The sequence below is a fragment of the Rhamphochromis sp. 'chilingali' genome, assembly GCF_963969265.1.
Source record: "Rhamphochromis sp. 'chilingali' genome assembly, chromosome: 17".
Lineage (NCBI taxonomy): Eukaryota > Metazoa > Chordata > Actinopteri > Cichliformes > Cichlidae > Rhamphochromis > Rhamphochromis sp. 'chilingali'.
Window position 1 is genome coordinate 32,941,989 of NC_137944.1, and position 19,123 is coordinate 32,961,111.

At 42.1% G+C, this 19,123-nt stretch overlaps 1 protein-coding gene across 1 annotated transcript in view; it reads left to right on the forward strand.

The window, feature by feature from the left end:
• Positions 1-19,123, forward strand: part of clcn1a (chloride channel, voltage-sensitive 1a) — a gene marked incomplete at its 5' end in the record, with an annotated part of 52,158 nt that overhangs the window by 10,203 nt on the left and 22,832 nt on the right. Inside the window, 8 exons of the mRNA XM_080863283.1 lie at positions 165-249; positions 2,572-2,673; positions 2,838-2,922; positions 7,637-7,792; positions 16,211-16,280; positions 16,481-16,591; positions 17,534-17,747; positions 18,115-18,248. Of these exons, the coding sequence (XP_080719409.1) occupies positions 165-249; positions 2,572-2,673; positions 2,838-2,922; positions 7,637-7,792; positions 16,211-16,280; positions 16,481-16,591; positions 17,534-17,747; positions 18,115-18,248 (957 nt within the window). The remainder of the gene's footprint in view (positions 1-164; positions 250-2,571; positions 2,674-2,837; positions 2,923-7,636; positions 7,793-16,210; positions 16,281-16,480; positions 16,592-17,533; positions 17,748-18,114; positions 18,249-19,123) is intronic.

Here is a 19,123-nt window from a genome sequence, read left to right on the forward strand (position 1 = left end):
TTTGCAGTACACCACATATTAGCTTTGTGTTTGTATGTCACAGTAAATGTGTTATCTGCTATTAGTCTAAGTACTAAAATAACCACAAGCTCCAGTTCATTATTTAAATGAATTGAAATGAAAGCCGAGGGTATAAATTTGGGCACTTTTTCTTTTTCTTCCAGTAACCATCACGGCTCTGTTCAGGACAAACTTTCGTATGGATTTCCCTTTTGATCTGCAGGAGCTGCCAGCATTCGCCATCATTGGGTGAGCAAAGAGAAAGCAAACAACCCCCCCCCCCCCCCGGCAAACTCGTTAGGTACACCTGTTCTTTGTGAAGGCATATGTCCAACTCACCAGTATTTGGACAGAAAGTGCATCAGAACAAGGAAAAGCGTGATTTAAGCGACTCTGATTGTGGCATAATTGCTGGTCTGAATATTTCATAAACTGCTGATCTACTGGGATTTTCCCCACATAGCCATCTGCAGGGGTTACTGAGAAATGTCCAAAAAAGAGAAAATATGTAGAGGTCAGAGGAGAATGGTCACTCTGCTTCAACCTGACAGGCAGCAGTAAATTAAACAACCACTCGTGACATGCAGAAGAGCTCACCCTGACAGTGTTTGAAACAGTTTGGCTGCAGCAGCAGAAGACCAGACTAGATGCTGCTTATGTCAGCCAATAAACTCACACAGGCTCATCAAGACTGGAAAAATGTTGCCTGGCCTGATTTGTCTCGATTTCTGCTGCAACATTCAGATGTCAGGATCATAATTTGGCATAAAAAACATGGATCCATCCTGCATTGTATGATTGGCTGCTGGTGGTGTAATAGTGTGGGGGATATTTTCTCGGCACACTTTGGGGCCCATGTCTGTCTCTTTATGATCACATAGTGTCCATCTTCTGATGGCTGCTCCTAGCAGAATAATATGTCGTGTTTCAAAGCTCGAGTAATCTCAAACAGATTTCTAAAAGATGACAATGAGTTCAGCCACCAGATTTCAATCTAATAGGACATCATGGATGTGCAGCTGACAAATCTGCAGTAACTCTGTGACATCATGTCAATGTGGACCAAAATCTCTCTCAAAACATTTCCAACATGTTATTGAATCTATGCCATGAAGAATTAAGGCAGTTCTGAAGGGAAAAGGTGGCCCAACCTGGTACTAGCAAGATGCAACTAATGAAGTAGTGAGTAGAGTATGCATGTCTTGATGCATGCTCAATCATCCAGGTATTTAAATTGTAAAAGGTTGATTCTGTTCATCTGGACGTAGTGTTTTCAGTTCCAGATGAACAGAATCAACCTTTTGGGATGAGAGTATATATGTTTGACCATTTTCACTCTGCATGTCCAAACATGTCCTCAGGGACCAGACTGAAAATGGAGAAAATCAGTTGAATAATAAAAATGTAGTTGCAGCTGTTATTTTATGATTTCCTCTACTCGATGAGTATTTACACAGTTTGCTACAGTTAGGTTGACATGAGAAAATGAAGGTGATTGCTAGTTACGCAGTCATAACCAGTTACTTGCTGAGGGGCTGCTGATTTGTTTGAGGCTACTGTGCTTCGTGTGCTGAGCAGTAAAGACGAAGCACCACAACCTTGAACCAGGTGAAGTGTCTTTCATAGATGGGAACGCCAGCGCTCTTTACAGTTATTACAACCAAAACCATCCAGTATAAAAAACCACAGCAAACCATCTGCTCAGAAAAAGCCTAAACATGAAACAGAAATGTCATTTTTCCCTGACATTCATTTTGAAGCTTTTACTACTTTTTAAATTGTAAGTGCAGTGTTGTTCTACACCAGTGATGTCCAACTCCAGTCCCTCAAGGGCCGGTGTCCTGAAACTTTTCCATGTGTCCCTGTTACAACACACCTGAATAAAATTAGTAGGCATTAACAAGACTCTATAGAACTTGACTGCATGCTGAGGTGGCAACCCCTAACTCAAGTAAATTTAAGTAAAAGTAACTGTTTGGAAAAATGTACTTCTAACAGTACCTTTATTGCACCTTGTTCATTCACTCATGAGCTGCTGTAACATGAGTCAAATGGCTGAGTTGCCACCTCAGCATGCAGTCAAGTGTTGTAGTCTTGCTAATGACCTACTAATTGTATTCAGGTGTGTTGCAGCAGGGACACATGGAAAAGTTTCAGGACACCGGCCCTCGAGGAGTTTGAGAGCCCTGTTTTAGATGCATCCTTGTTCCGACACACCTGAATCAAATGAGTGGCTTGTTATCAGGCCTTTGCCAAACTTGATGGCTGAAGAGGTAATCCATCCATTTGATTCAGCTGTGTTGGAGTAGGGATGCATCTAAAAGCTGCAGGACAGTAGCTCTCGAGGACTGGAGTTGGACGCCTCTGTTCTACACGATAGAAACTGCATTATAAAGTAAGCAAAATCACCTTTTCCCCCACTGGCCAATGAAACTAAACAGTAGTGCCCAATGTAACATCAGACACTGGACAAATGTCTTGAGACTATGCTGATATGTATGACAGCAACATGTATATAATAAATGACTTAAGGCTGTAATTAATGAGTGTCCGACTTTCTCGTTGGTACAGGATCTTCTGCGGGTTCCTCGGCGCGTTCTTCGTCTACCTCAACAGACAGGTGGTGCTGTTTATGAGAAGACCCAATGCCATGACCCGCTTCCTGACTAAACAGTGAGCCTCTCTTTGCTGTGGCAGCTTTTAATTTACTTTAGCCCATGCTGCCTGTGCCTTACTGTGGGTATTTTAATTACTTTAATGCACAGGTATAATCAGGGTAATTACTGGTGCTTGTTTCGTTCACAGAGCTTTGACTTTCCTTTTGTTTTCCCTCCCAGCCGACTGCTTTTTCCCGCTGTGGTAACGCTGATAATCGCCACCTTGACCTTTCCACCTGGATTTGGACAGTTCATGGCAGGAGAGGTCAGTTTATAGCTTGTTGTCCTGTTTATTATGTAAGCACTATAGAATATTGAATAATTGATTTACATGCTAATTTATTTATTTTAGTAATCATTTGTTTTTACATCAAGAACACAAAGTTTTGGTGTCCAGTAACCATCCTCATGTAGTCGTATACGTATCGTAACCTGAAAGCTTAATCTGAGCTTCTTTGGCCTGAAGTCCACAGAAAGCCGACACCAGTGGTCTCTTAGATCTTCGGTTTCCTTTGGTGCAAAGCATCATCACAGTCCAGTAGCCATGATAAATGTGAGCCTGCTGTGTCCCCTCCACTGATGTCACATCACACAAGTTTTGGGATTTGAAGTTCAGTATTTACAAACCGTGACTTCTGAGTGCCGCAGGGTGCTCCTAACATGAACACTTAGTTTGAGCACTAATGAGAGACAAACCAGCGAACTTTAATCATGCAGTGTAATTAGACTCCAAAGATGAATTCAGTTAAGTTTGTAAAAGGCTGAAAAGTTTTCAGATATATAGAAGTTTATTCACTGGTTGCTTGAAGCCAAATTTCTCTCACTGTTTAGCAAAGTCGTGCAGAAGGCTGGAAAATAATGAGACACCTGAATGCACACATAAGCAAAACAGAGCCTGAGGGCTTGAACTGGCCTGTGGAACAACTCAATCCGACCCCCGATGACCTAAAAGAAAAAGTAAACAAACCACAACCCGTTCATGTTACTGAATATTAAGGAGGATGACTGTAGTGAGTCTATACTGCTTTCTAATTTGATTTCAACATAGGACACGGGTGTGAAAACGAGTGCGTTTCCTGTGATGAGAAATATGACAAGAAAGTAAAAGTTGATTCTCATCTTATTGCATATTTTTCCACTTGGATTCATGGAGTTTGGTGTATTTCTGCTCTCTGTGTATCAATTGGCTCTTTGCTTACTTTATCTAACGCTACATCCACACGTACACAAGCATCTTTTTCTATGCGTTTGGACCTTTCGTCCACACGTAAATGGCGTTTTAGGTCACTGAAAACTGAGATTTTTAAAAACCACGTTATTGTTTACATGAGATGAATTTCTGCAATGGCGGATAGAGACAAAATACTGTTGCTGTTAATCTGACTATCTGCAGTTTTTACATGCTTACATATAAACATGCAGTTACTGTCCGTCCATTTACAAAGACAGAGGCGTCAGAGTGAACTTCTACATTAAACACAGACGCTCTTAAAACCCAAATCCCGACGCCAACGTCGGCGTTGGTTTTGAATAAATGTAATTTTTTTAAAAATTGAATGTATGCATGCTGTATGCATTTTGTTCATGCCTAAGTTGTGAGTCTCCACCAGCCATATTTCACAGTGCTGTGACTTATGATTATGAGTCACTCAGAGTGACGTGAAATTTTCAGTTTGTTTCTTTATTGAATAAACTCCGGCCAAGAGACCCAGTGAGACAAAATCCAAAATACTGTCTTTAGTTATTAACACTTTAAATGATGAAAGCACTTGAAAAGTAACACAAAATTAGCTGCCTTTCCAGAAAAACTACTACTTATCAGAAGTACTTAAGGTTTTGTGAGTGCCTGTTTACTCTTTCCCTCACAGGCTTCTAGTCTTCTGATTGGCCAACATTACTTCACGGTTAGGATTTGGCATGTTCTTGACATCCTTTGACTTCATGTTTTGTGTTTACATGTGGACAGAGATGTTTTCAAAACTGTACATGTGGACAGGATTTTATTTTATTTTATTTTTTTAAACAAAAACAGAAAATCTCAGTTTTCAAAAATAGCCGTGTACGTGTGGATGTAGCCTAAGTCAGCATGACTCACTGAGGCAGAAAATGCTACCCATCCCCTCCCGAATGTTTTTAATAATTGATATAAAAATTTGGCATATCAGTTTTTAGCCCTGTTGTAAGGTTAACTTTGAAGCACGAGCCACATAGTATGATCTAGTAATATAATGTGAATAACTGTAGTATTATGTTGTGTTTCTTTTGGAAAGCTGTGTCAGTGTTTACGGCTCTTCACTCAACAAAGTCTTGGAGCCCAGGCTTTCAAAGTTCCCCGGCATGGAAAGAGACACCGCGGCCGTCAAACAATAAATATTTTAACATAGATGTTAATGCTCCACTTATGTGTGGCAACAGTTGACAAAATTGGTTGATTTATAGAAATAACAAAGAAAAAAAATCAAGTTTTTCTGATACCCAAAGACTTACTGAGAATGCACCAAACTAAATCAACCTACTCAATAATAAACCAACTCCTGTGTTTTGTGAAGTAAAATTCATGTTTTTCTGTTATACTCGGTCCTTTTCTTCCATGTCTATTTTCATCTCGTACTTAAGCCTCCTGACTCGACCCATGTTCTCCTTCTGCTGATCTCCTTTCTCTCATTTCCTGCCTGCTTGGCAGTTTGTTGACCACGGTGGAGAAATGTATGTCTGCATCTGTTTCCATTTTCATGGGAAAATATGAACTAAGACTCTTCAAGACTTTTGCACAACACTGTCTATTCTGTTTTACCATTTTAGCCTTAAAAACTTGTTTTCCTTATACATCAGAATATTGCACATATCCCTATGTGCAATATTCTGAACATCTTCGCCATATTAATGCACATCTGTGGCCCTGCTGTGTGCAAATGGATTTTCAAGGTAAGAAAAAAGATCAACAGCTCACCCACCCAGAGCTAAAAGCTAATCATGTGTTTCACACGCGCTCAGAATAGACCACTTAGTGTGAACCAGGTATGTGTTTTAATGCATATGTCAGTCAGTAACACCCCAACATGATTCACACACTCGTTGTAGAAATGCGTCACACCTTTTTAATGAAGACACACTGTGGGTTTTAACACAGGCGATGCCTAAATTTTAATCATTTCTCCTCAGGAAAAAGATTAAGTTGGTGAACAGGTCCATGTTTGACAGACACCTCTTCTTTTCCTCAAAGACTTTATCCACACCCTTTGGGGAATGAAATCCTTCCAATCCAACGTGGCAGCTCGGTGCAAAGTGACAGAAGAAGCAACTCACTGAGAGGAGATTAAATGCTACAAGGGTTGTGAACCAGACATGAACCCGCAACTTCAAAAAGCAGCAGGAAAGCCTTTTACATCCGAGCCCTGCAGAGGCCCACAGCAGCCTTTCACAGAACCTCAACAGTTCCACTCACACTTGAAACGGTGGATTTCAGGGACCACGATTCGAGCCGAACTCAAGCAGGAAATAGAAAAGTAGAGAAATCAAAATGACGTTGGTGCTGTTTCTCCCCCCCGCAGTGGCGTTATGCAGATGCGGGAGGCGCTGCGTTTTGTTCCTGTGAGCAGTTTCAGAGGCATCTATGCAAATGTGGAGCAAAAACGGTTGAAGTGAATTAGTCATTCATGAGTCATCAGAAGTGAATGACTCATTGGACACGGCCACCCATACCCGTCTGCTTCCAGCCTTCTGGATGACTTCCTGCCTGTTTATCTCAATTGACTTTCTTCCTCACTTCACTTTTTTTCCTCCCTTTTTCCCTCTTAAACTTCTTCCTCTTCTTCCGTGTCCATTTCCTTCTTATCCCTCATCCTCCTTTTAAATTTCACTCCGCCTTTAACCATATTTCCTCCTTCCCTTGCTCTCCTTTCCTCTCTCCCTTCACCGTTTCCTCCTTGTTTTTATTTTTATTTTCACCTTTTATTGCTATAACTTCCCCCTATATCCCTCTCCTTTTTGACTTTCTCATTAATTTTCAATAATTTTCTCATCCTGTTCTTTTTTTGCTTTACCTTCTCCCCTTGTTTTGTGTAGACGACCTCTTACATATCTTCCCTGTGTTCTAATCCTCTATTTCTTTGGAAAAAACGAGTTTTGTCACACTTTGAAAATGAAAAGTGTGAGGGTACTTTTTATTTCACAGATTTGTGAATGCATTGTTACGTTTGACTGACTCCTGTAAATAAAAAAAACTATAGATGGTGTAATGAAATTGGTCACATTTACTGTAATATGTAAAATGAGCAGGCAGAGTGCTAACACTTGCAATCTTGGTTAGCAAGCTGCACTCATGAACTGCATGGGTGCAAAGGACAAACGCACATATAACACACAAGTAACCATCAAATAAAATACTTGAAGTTTATACAGAATATAGTTTGCAGTGTGTGCCACACGAAAAGTCATCATATTTGTTAGACAGTTGGAGGTTGTCTAAAAAATGAAGGTTGTTACTTGGTGAAAATGATTGACAGGAGGTCCGATTATCAGCTGATTTAACAGCTGATCAAAAGAAGAAAGCTTTGTTAGCCACGCCTGCTGTTTTTCAAGCCAAATTTTAAGTTTGGCAAAAAATGGTTAAAGTATAACCGTCTCTGCTGTCGGTTGAAACCACTGCCTGGAAATGATTATGAATCAACTTCAGGGTGTGTCAAAGGTTTTTATTTTATTTTCACAATAATAAACTAATTTAAATCATTTTCCTAAACTTATCTAATTTTTATGTTATGGTTAATTTTGAGCAGATATCACATTTTCACCTTGATGCAGGTTTGGCTTCACATTTTATTTAAAGTGCCTTTAAAAAGATCTTAAATGTAAATCAGGTACATTTGTAGATATTCTGCTTTTCTCCTCCTGCACCAGTTTCCCCTCTGTCCATCTGTCTCAGAGTTTGTCCCTTCTGCCTCTCCTCACCTCATTTCCCCCTCTGTCCTCTTTCTTTCCAGCTGATGCCCAGAGAGTGCATCAACTCTCTGTTTGACAACTTCACATGGACAAAGATTTCAGGGTCTCCTCCACCGGTCGGTCTGGGCCGCTCTGCTGCCTGGCTGCACCCTAATGTCAGCGTCTTTGTCATTCTGGTGCTCTTCTTCCTCATGAAGGTTTGTGACTGCTAGGAAATTTTGTTTTGTCATCCTTTCTGTGTATTTGTGCGAAGTTGCGTTATGCATCTGCATGTTTATGTGAGATTGTTTGCGACACCGTGTGTGTGTTTGTGTTGGAAGGCAGGCTCCGACTGACGTCAGCATTTTCGTCATCCTCCTCCTCTTCATTAGGGACATTTGTTGCAGGTCACTCATGTTGTGTGTTGGTGAAGGGGACATCTGTGTTTGTCGTCTTCCTTTTCTTCCTGTTCAAGGTCAACAGAGCTGGCAGGCTGCCAACACTTCTAGCTTTCTTAGGTTTTCTTTAGCGCAGCCACACACACACACACACACACACACACACACACACACACACACACACACACACACACACACACACACACACTCAAATCCCAGAGCTTCAGAATTCCCACTGTCTTCTTAGCTGTTTGCTTAAATATTTTATGAGCATAGATGTGTGTGTAAATCCGTTCTAGGTGCTGGGATGACAATGAATCAGCGAAAAAGTTGATGAAACGCTGTAAAAAAAATCCCAGTTTGCACAAAGGTGGGCAAATGTGCACTAGAACATGACAAACAACCCAAATAAATCCTAATAAAGAAGAAACCTGTGATACAGACCAAGGTAAAGTCCTTTCAAAATAACATCAGACGTCTAACAGTTCAAAGGAGCCAAGCAGAGTGATAGGTCGTATAAAATCATGAAATTCAGACAATTAACTGATACAAAGAAACCCTTTGTCTATAAAGCTTGGGGACAATGACTGGTGCAAAAACCAGTGAACAAAGGATAAAAAGATGAACCTGACAGCCGTCTATTGGCCTTGAATACAGATGGCTGTCTGGTTAAAGATCTTATGCAGACTTTGAAATGATCGTTTAATGTCCAAGGCCATCTTTTCAGATTGCTCCCAAGTGCAGAAACTGCTCTCACCCATACAAATTAATGGGCGAAGTCATTAACATCCAGACAATGTCAGAGTAGAGAACAGCAGTCAGAAGGAATTTTGACAACAACCAGACAGGGTCCGAACAGGGTTGAGAATAATTGTGAAAATTATACGTGATCTGAAATCTGAACTGACTCTGGTGTCGTTATCGTCTTCACAAATGATGTTTGGGAGAACAAAGTTGAAGCATTTTCCAGAGTTGTTCTTTCTGGACTGAAAAGTCTGTTCGCAATCAATATATACTTTACTGGTGTTAAAGTGGAGTGTGGACCCTAAATGCAGACGTAGCACATGAACAGACAGACTGTAACTCAAAATGAAGACAATTCAAGTCCAAAAGGCAACTTAATCAAAAAGTCAGGGAAAACAAAAAAGCAAACTAACCAGAAACATCACGAGACAGGAAAACTAAAGCGCTGCCAAAGGATAAAAGGACTGACTGGGCTTACTGTATGTACACACTGAGGATAATGAGAGTTGGAAACAGCTGAGGAAAACACATGAGTGCAAACAGTCTGGGAAAATGAGATGATGGCAAGCAAAACTCAACACAAGGCATGTGAACAAATAACTATCAGTGAAATAAAACGTGATAACTAAATGATGAAACCAGCGACACGAATGAACTTAATACAAGGGAGCTGATACTAAAACACAAAACTAACAATATAAACAAAACTATAACCAGGAACTAAGGAGAGGGAGACATTAAGCAAATGACACGACAAACGGAGAGTTATCAGAAGACGTTAAAAAAACCCTGTAAGGTTCATAAACTCAACATGCTGAGTCAATGACCCAGAACCAAGACAGCTGGTGCATTGATGTACAAGGGCTTGAAACTTACATGTTATTTATACATTTAAAATGTCTCATGAAATAAAATGGACCTAAAATACAATGTAATCTTCAGAGGACACTCGTGATAATGACCTATACCTTTTTCACACCTGTGTGACGCTCGTTATTAATAGTGGGTGAACAACCACCTAAAGCACAACCCCCGTAGGGTTTAAATCCCTGGGACTCCCTCTTGGTTTCAGAAGCCTCTTGGACGAGAGGTGAAACATCTTCAGAGTCTTTTAAGAAGTTCAGCTGCTCTCTTTTCAAGCTCTTACGACTACCATGACCTGGATGACTGAGAATCTACGCAGATATCAGAGCACACAAATTTCTATTTAACTCTGGGCATTTCCAAACAAATCTTTAAAAAAAAAACCTGCAATGCTGTTCTTCCTTTTGAAATGCTGTGACCAGAGCTTCCAAAGTCACGTAATGCTTGCTTTTTTATAAAATAAAAAAAAGCCCAGACAGACAAAGTCTGGTCTCTAAATACTCCTGAGTCATGACCAGCCTACAGTCTGTTGGCTGGTGCAGAAAATGGTGCCAAGCTGTCGATGCCTCCTGTTTGGTGAAAATCTGTGACTTCTCAACAGCTCAGGCACACAGCAGTGTGAAAGCACATTACCATTTCACTAAATACAAAGTACAAACTGCTACATGGAAGTCAGTTCATGTTTGTCTTGGTGATGTGTTATTATGCTATATGTTTCTGTCCACTTAAAACCACAAATATGTTCCTGTTTGCTTATTTTTCTTCAAAATTACGAAGCTTTTTCATGTGAGTCCAGCTGGAGGCAAACGATTATAAAGCCTGCATCTTAAACATCAACACTTGCTGTCACTGATGCTTAAAAATCAATCCAAATAAATAGTATACAGAATGTTTTGTAGCTCTATACATTTCACCATTTAAATTAGATTAAGTTTTCTTCAGGAAATTAGGTTAAATTTCCAAGATGACTCCAAAGAAAAGGTATTCTCACCTGTTTCTCTTTGAAGAGCCTCGATCTGTTTTTCTGTCTAAAGTCAAATTAGGCAGTAATGTTGTACAGATAATTGTATCAACAGGATATTAGAGGCTGTCACTCAGCATCATTCACTGCATTGGTTCAGTTATGGTGTTTCTCATTGGAGCAGAGCGGCCCCCTGCAGTGCAAACTTAATTCAGCCAAAACTGAGAGCAGCTGCCTGGTGAAACTCCCAACACACACACACACAGAGGTTTTTTTCCGGCTGCTGTCAGCTTTTCTCCACTACACACTCAAAATCTGCCTTCCTCTTTTGTCCTTTACCTGATTTGACTTTCCGTCGTTGTCTCTATAAAAAGCTCCGTGAATGTTAAATTTAAATGCACATGTGAGCGTTGCAAAAGTTACTTGTGACAATAAATAAATGAGCGTAATCAGCTGTATCTTCAGTGAGTCCCTCATCCTGCATAGTTGTTCTCCAGCAGCTCAGAGTTCAGCTGCTTTTGCTAAATGAAGCAGGTTCTCCAAGTTCTGGTTAGAGAAACACTTCAGGTTGTAATGAATATCCAGAAAAGAGCAAGAAATTCTCTCGTTTTCCAAGAGAGTGTTCGACAATTAAACATAACCATCATAACAATAACCTAGGCCAATGGGTGGGTCACGGTGGCAGCATCCTAAGCAGAGAAGCCCAGACCTCCCTCTTCCCGGCAACTTCCTCCCAGGGAAACACCAGTGCATTCCCAGCCTAGAGATACAATCTCTCCAGCATGTCCAGGGTCTGCCCCAGGGCCTCCTCCCTGTGGGACACCTCATCTAGGGGGTGCCCGGAGGCATCCTAGTCAGATCCCCGAACCACCTCAACTGGCTCCTTTGGATTTGGAGGAGCAGTGGCTCTACTCTGAGCCCATCTCAGATGGCCGAACTCCTCACCCTATCTCTAAGGGAGAGCCCAGCCACCCTTCAAAGAAACCCCATTTCCGGCACTTGTATCCACAGTCTCGTTCTTTCAGTCACTACCCACAGCTCGTGACCATAGGTAAGGGTAGGGATGCAGATCAGCTGGTGAATCGAGAGCTTCGCTTCTACACTCAGCTCTCTCTTCTCCATAATGGACCGGTACAGCGTCTGCATCGGGCAGCCGCAGCACCAATCCATCTGTCGATCGCCTGCTCCCTTCTCCCCACACTCGTGAACCACCCTTTTTCGGCTGAAAACCATGGCCTCAGATTTGGCGGTGCTGATTGTCTCAAACTGGGCTGCAAACCAGTCCAGTGTGAGCTGGAGGCTGTCACCTGATGAAGCCAACAGAACCACATCATTTGTGAAAAACAGAGATGAGATTCTGAGACCAAACAAGTGGAAGCCTTCTGCCACTTGCCTACATCTAGAAATTCTGTCCAAAACAGTTATGAACTGTGACAAAGGGCAGCCCTGGCAGAGTCCAACACCTACCGGAAACTCATCCAAATCACTGAATTCCGGTGTTCCAGTCACTTCCACGGACACGGGTGTATAAAATTAAGCACCTAGGCATCCAGACTGCATCTACAAACATGGGTTGCTTTCAAGAGCTCACTGAATTATAGAATGGTACCGTGACAGGATGCCAGCTGTGCAAGTCCAGTCATGAAATTTCCTCATTTCTAAATATTCCACAATCATCTGTTAGTGGTATTATGACAAAGTGAAAGGATTTCGAATCACAGAAACTCAGCCAGAAAGTGGTAGGCTACGTAAAACCACGCGATTAAAAACTATGCATAGAAATGTGATATCACTCGATATCACTGCACATGCATTGACTCACATATCCTGCTTTATCCTCCTTGCTGACTCAACTGAGAATCTTAATTACAACAATTTTAACTTCTTGCAACAACAGAGGTCACCCCCTGCTGGCTTTTAGAAAGAATGCAGGCGTAAAACGCTTCACATGTTATCTGAAAAATGGACATCTTTTATATACAGTCTATGGTAGCACCTGTCTCTGAAGTTTTTTACTTAAATCTCTTTACATTGCTCTGTACTTCTTTCCCTTTTCTCCACTCCACTCTGTATTGGCCTCTCTGAAACACTGAAGCAAACAGAGTGTTTCAACTCCCATTTATCTCGGGATTTGTGACACTGATGAAGGAGCGAGTGCTGGGTGACACTGTGTTTGTATGTGTGAGACTCTCTTTGTGTGAGTTTCTGATTGATTGTGTTTGACTGTCAGGATTAAAAGAGAGCAGAAGACCGAGCGCAGTCTCCTCTGTCATCAGGATAGCAGCCACCCTGTGAAAGACGTGCTAATGAGTTTTTATCTTGTTCCACAGTAATTAAGTTATCAAACGATGATGACAAATTATGTGTAGAATTGGTAATCTGGATGGTTAAAATGGTAATGTAGTGTTTCCCACCAATCCATTTGAATGAAAAAGACAAAGCTTAGCATCTGGTGCCTGGAACAGACAGACTTTCACCCCCGCACACCAAAAATCCAGGCCTTGTCTGAAGGTATTCATTATCACTGATGAGCTCTCAGCACCCGAGTAGAAAGCATATTATTAGGAAAGCTATTTTGGAGTTACTTTCTGATGAATACAGAAATTATTTGGACGCGAACTGTGCAAATGACATTTGAAGGGTGAGTTTAGCTTTAGTTCACCCTGCAGAGGACCGTGATCTTTTCACGCACACGTCGAGTTGGCAGCCACCCAGTGCAGCTACGTCACTATCTACTGCAGCTTCACTGGAGCAGCTGTTGATTAAGTGCCTTGCTCAAGGACACCCAAAGGTGATTGGGTCCCCTTCCTCACAGCATACATGTATACACGCTTTCAAGATTGGCCACTTCTGTAACACAGCAAGCGAATGCCAAATTGGATATTTGAGACAACAAGAGCTAAAAAGGTGCAGATGTTCTCCTGTTGCTATGCACCCAACATGTTGGTAGCAGTCTAATTAGTATTAGATGGATGTGCTGCACTGACAAAGGAGATGTATTGAAAATGAAAACAAAAACAAAAAAAAGACCTCATGTGTTTTCTTTTGAACTTGAAGGTTTAGAATTAAATTGTGTGTTTTGTCTGATTGTCTTGTTCAGCTTTTCAAACTCTGAATAGTGCTTCTCATGCTAATAGCTAACGTAATCAAACTTGGTTAGCAAGCTGCATTTATATACTGTACACATGCATCAGAAAAACACATAGCCTACCTGCTAATTAGCGCTAACAGATAAAATACGGAAACTGCCTTCACTGAAACTGAGCTACATACTTCTTAAATGGTAAATTTAAATGCACAATAAGCCATATTACACTCAACAAAAATATAAACGCAACACCTTTGTTACTGCTCCCATTCCCCATGGGATGGACGTAGAGACCTAAAATTCATTCCAGATACACAATATAACCATCCCTCCCAAACAGTGGTCACAAATCAGTCCAAATGTGTGGTAGTGGGCACATCTGCCATATTGAGATAATCCATCCCACCTCACAGGTGTGCCACATCAGGATGCTGATCTGACATCATGAGTAGTGCACAGGTGTACCTCAGACTGCCCACAACAAAAGGCCACCCTGGAATGTGCAGTTTTTTGCGCTATTGGGGGTCTGGGGACCCAGAACCGGTCAGTATCTGGTGTGACCACCATTTGCCTCATGCAGTGCAACACATCGTCGCATGGAGTCCATCAGATTGTCAATTGTGGCCTGTGGAATGTTGGTCCACTCCACTTCAATGGCTGTGCGAGGTTGTTGGATATTCGTGGGAACTGGTACACGCTGTCGTATACGCCGGTCAAGCACATCCCGAACATGCTCAATGGGTGACATGTCCGGTGAGTATGCTGGCCATGCAAGAACTGGGACATTCTCAGCTGCCATCTGCCCTGAACAATGTGAACCATGATTCATCCGTGAAGCGCACACCTCTCCAACGTGCCAGACGCCATCGAATGTGAGCATTTGCCCACACAAGTCTGTTACGGCGACGAGCTGGAGTCAGGTCAAGACCCCGATGAGGACGACGGGCATGCAGTTGAGCGTCCCTGAGACGGTTTCTGACAGTTCGTGCAGAAATTGTTTGGTTGTGCAAACCAATTGTTCCAGCAGCTGTCTGGGTGGCTGGTCTCAGACGATCTTGGAGGTGAACCTGCTGGATGTGGAGGTCCTGGGCTGGTGTGGTTACACGAGGTCTGCGGTTGTGAGGCCGGTTGGATGTGCTGCCATATTCTCTGAAACGCCTGTGGAGACGGCTTATGGTTGAGAAGTGAACATTCAATGCACGGGCGACAGATCTGGTTGACATTCCTGCTGTCAGCATGCCAGTTGCACGCTCCCTCATTGCTTGTGGCATCTGTGGCATTTTGCTGTGAGACAAAACTGCACATTCCAGGGTGGCCTTTTGTTGTGGGCAGTCTGAGGTACACCTGTGCACTACTCATGATGTCAGATCAGCATCCTGATGTGGCACACCTGTGAGGTGGGATGGATTATCTCAATATAGCAGATGTGCCCACTACCACACATTTGGACTGATTTGTGACCACTGTTTGGGAGGGATGGTTATATTGTGTATCTGGAATGAATTTTAGGTCTCTACGTCCATCCCATGGGGAATGGGAGCAGTAACAAAGGTGTTGCGTTTATATTTTTGTTGAGTGTATTATACCAACAGCACAAACATGATCCAAAACTACAGTTCATTGACTTTAATGAGTACAGGTGAGGCTAATCACAATGTCACACATTCGTACCCTGATGGATGCATTGGGAGAAACTTGGGGTTAAGCGTCCAAACATACTTCATGGGTATGACATGCAGACTAGAGGAGCCGGGGATCAAATCCCTGACCTTCAAATAGGTAAACGATCTATTCTAACTCCTGAGCCACAACTGCCACAGGTCACAACTGTGGCTGTAAACATATTTATTTCTCTGTAAAGTTTGTAATTTTAGGTATTTTAACATGAAAGTGTAGATTCTAGATCAACGCGATCCTGAGCATCGAGTGGCTGGGTGGAGGAATTTTAGTTTTTGGCACTTTGCATTGGTGTCATTTGGGTTAAAGCACATTATTAAGTTGTGTTAATACAACCTGCCCAGAATTCAGGCCACATGTTCTCAAAAGAATGTCACCGAATGTCTTCTGTAACCAGCTTTTAGAAAAGAATGATTTTAGCACATGCACATAATGTGCAGTATTTCACACGCAATTATTCCTACAAAGGAAAACAAAACTAATGAACCAAAGAAAGTTAAAAATAGACGCACACATGCATCATATGTGCTAAAAATTAAATAGCTATTCATTCCCAGTGTTGTTTTCTGCTCCAAATCAAACTTCAGCCCAATACCACAGTTCGGATTCATATCACTAAGTTATTATGTCCTTGGAGGCTTTATTGTCCAAATGTCAGGCACACACTCATTTCATGAATCCAGTATAGTGTTGTAGGCAGATATGTGAGTTTCCAGTGTGAAAGCAGAGTGCCCTAACATGACTTAAACGTGGTTCACAAGCCAGTATTTCTCCACAGGTGGAGGTGGAGACATCGATAAGAGGCTGAACTGTAAGAAAGTTAAGTCTCATCTGGTTTCTATTGGTTGCAATCGTCAGCTCTGAGTTTTTGGCTAAAAAGGGTTTCATGTTGTCTCTCCTGCAGTTCTGGATGTCTGCTGTGGCCACCACCATGCCCATCCCATCCGGAGCTTTCATGCCGGTCTTCATCCTAGGTGAGTGTTTTGAAGCTTTGCGTTGGTTTAAGTCTTCATCCTCTTTGGTTGTCACTATAAATACTGACTCTGTAAACAGTACAGTTCAGAAACCTTTATCTAAACTTTAATGATTCACACACTTCGTCAGTGACGTGATGATAATTAATGTATTTTATTTTTAAACTATATTTACTTTTAGCCCCACTTTCGTCCTATAGGAGCTGCATTTGGCAGGCTGGTAGGGGAGATCATGGCCACTCTGTTTCCTCATGGGATCGTGTTTGATGGCATCCTTTACCGCATCATCCCTGGAGGGTACGCAGTCATCGGTTAGTTTCTTGTTTCTCCTCATAGCTTTTCTCCACATGTTTACTCTTTAATCACAGCTATGATCCACCTTAGCAACTAGCCTATTTTTTAGCTTCACATATAAGTCTTACTGTCAAACTGTCCTCATCTTTTTCCCCCTTAACTGTCAGCTTCCTGTGCCCTCAGCTTGTCGGGCGTGTTCCACCCTCTTCCTCTTTCTGTACTGTCACTTCCCTCGTCTTCTTTCTCCTTCAGCTTCTCCTTCTGTCAGCCTCTCTCGTCCTCCAGTCGTCACTCATTGTCAACTTGTCCTCCCCACCTAATCCGCTACCCCACCCCCATTCTTGTCATCTTCTCCCTCCATCCATCCCAACTCCTCTTCCTCCTTTCCATCAGAGCATGTGGTCGCTGTGCTCTGACAGTTAAATGTCACCCTGGGTTTGCTCTGCTGTCCTCACCTCAACAGCTGACCCAGAAATGTGGCCTTTTCTTCAATCCTCGCTCCCATTGGCCTACAAAAGCCCGTCCTTAATTTCTCTCCTCCTTTTCTACCTTTTTTAACCTCTTCTTCTCTTTTATCCTTCTCTTGGTAGCCTCCCAGTATCTCCTTACATTGCTTCTCATTAATCTACTCTTGTGCAGCATGGTTTCCTGTTCCTTCCACTGATTTTCCTTTTCTCCCTCATTCTCTTTGCTCTTTTTTTTAAACATTATCACCCTCATTCTTGATTTTCTTTTTTCTCTTAATTTTATTTTATTTTGAGTCTGTTCCTATCTGCTCCCATCCTATTCTGCTCTGCTTTTCCAGTCTTCCTTGTCTTCTACTTTCCATCAGTATACTTTTACCCTTCCTCCTTCCTGTTACTCTGTGATCCATCTCTTCCTACTGTATCTTGTACTGTCTTTCCTTTGGCACGTCTCCCTTCCCCCACCCTCATCATCCCATCCCGTTTCTCTGGCAGGAGCAGCAGCGTTGACTGGGGCTGTGACTCACACAGTGTCCACGGCGGTTATCTGCTTCGAGCTGACAGGTCAGATCTCCCACATCCTGCCCATGATGGTGGCAGTAATCCTGGCCAACATGGTGGCCCAGGGCCTGCAGCCCTCCCTCTACGACTCCATCATCCAAGTCAAGAAGCTCCCGTACCTGCCGGAGCTTGGCTTCGGACACATGAGGTCTGTTTTCTTTTTACAAGCCAGTTGTGGGAACGATGTCAACAAATTTAATATGATGCCCTCCATAACTCCAGCTGGCAGGGAAATAAATGGTGTAATTGTTGGTGGATAAAAAAACATTAAGAATTACATTTCTGCATAATTAATAAATGTTTGCAAGAAAATAAAAGAAAGTGACAAAAAGAGGTTTCCAGTTTACCCCTTCAGATGAGGAAACCGTACAATTATAAAGGGCCCTCAGCATGCAGAGATGCCATGCAGCTGAAACATGTAATTTGTGCCTCTTGGTAACGATGAAGGGTAATTTTCTTGTACAGTGCTTTCTAAAATTGTGTAGCAGTTCCATCTTTGTGTATCTGTTTCACAGCCAATACAACATCTTTGTAGAGGACATCATGGTGAGGACGGTGAAGTTTATGTCGTCTCAGTCCACATACCGAGAAGTCAAACTCCTGCTGGACTCCACTTCACTCAAATCGATCCCCCTGGTCGACTCAAAAGGTAAACAGACCGATGAAGCGCCTTCCTTGCTATTTCGACTGGGGATTATAGAGATCAGGGTTCGGCAACCTTTAACACCCAAAGAGCCATTTGGACCCAGTTTCCACAGAAAGGAAAACACTGGGAGCTGGAAATACTTTTTGACATCTAAAATGAAGATAACACTGTATATATTGTTTGTTTGTTTTTACCTTTATGCTTTCTATAAACAACTATAGTGTGTTGCGTATGAAATCCACAAAGTGCTACAGAGAAAATTAAATTTTATTTATGTAATGGACACAAACATTTTAAACTCTTAAAAAATTATAACAAAAAAAAGAAACATGCCGAGTTGAAGGTCTCTTTTAAATGAATATAAAGCTAAACTTAAATTATCCATTTACCAAATAAAAAATGTTGTGAGCTGTCATCCTTATGTCGCCTTTGGGCTTTCGGAGACTGTAGCCGAACCTTGACCTGAATTTAAAAAATAAACTGGAAAAAATGCTACTAAACAATGAAAAATAAATATTTGCATAAATATTTATTTTACCTGGTTAATGTGTGTAGCGGAGCGTGGTCTGCGGTGCCGCTGCAAGGAGGCGGATGCACCTGAGCGGCATCCGAAATCATGCCTCGTGCTCTCTCTGCTGTTGTGTTGTTGTTGTTGGTACGTGTCAGGCTGTGAGCTGGAAAGCTAAAGCCAGCTGCATGTGTGCAGCAACTGTGTGTGAAAAGTGGTCAATAAAGAGATGCTGAAAAGCGTGTTCATGCAAACATCGTCGGGTCTGCCGTAGTATGTTTACAATGGGACTTCTGCTCCTGAACCTCTGCGCACAGCGTCTGCAAATCGGGGCTGTACGAGTCACTTTCAGCTTTACGCAGGACTGTCG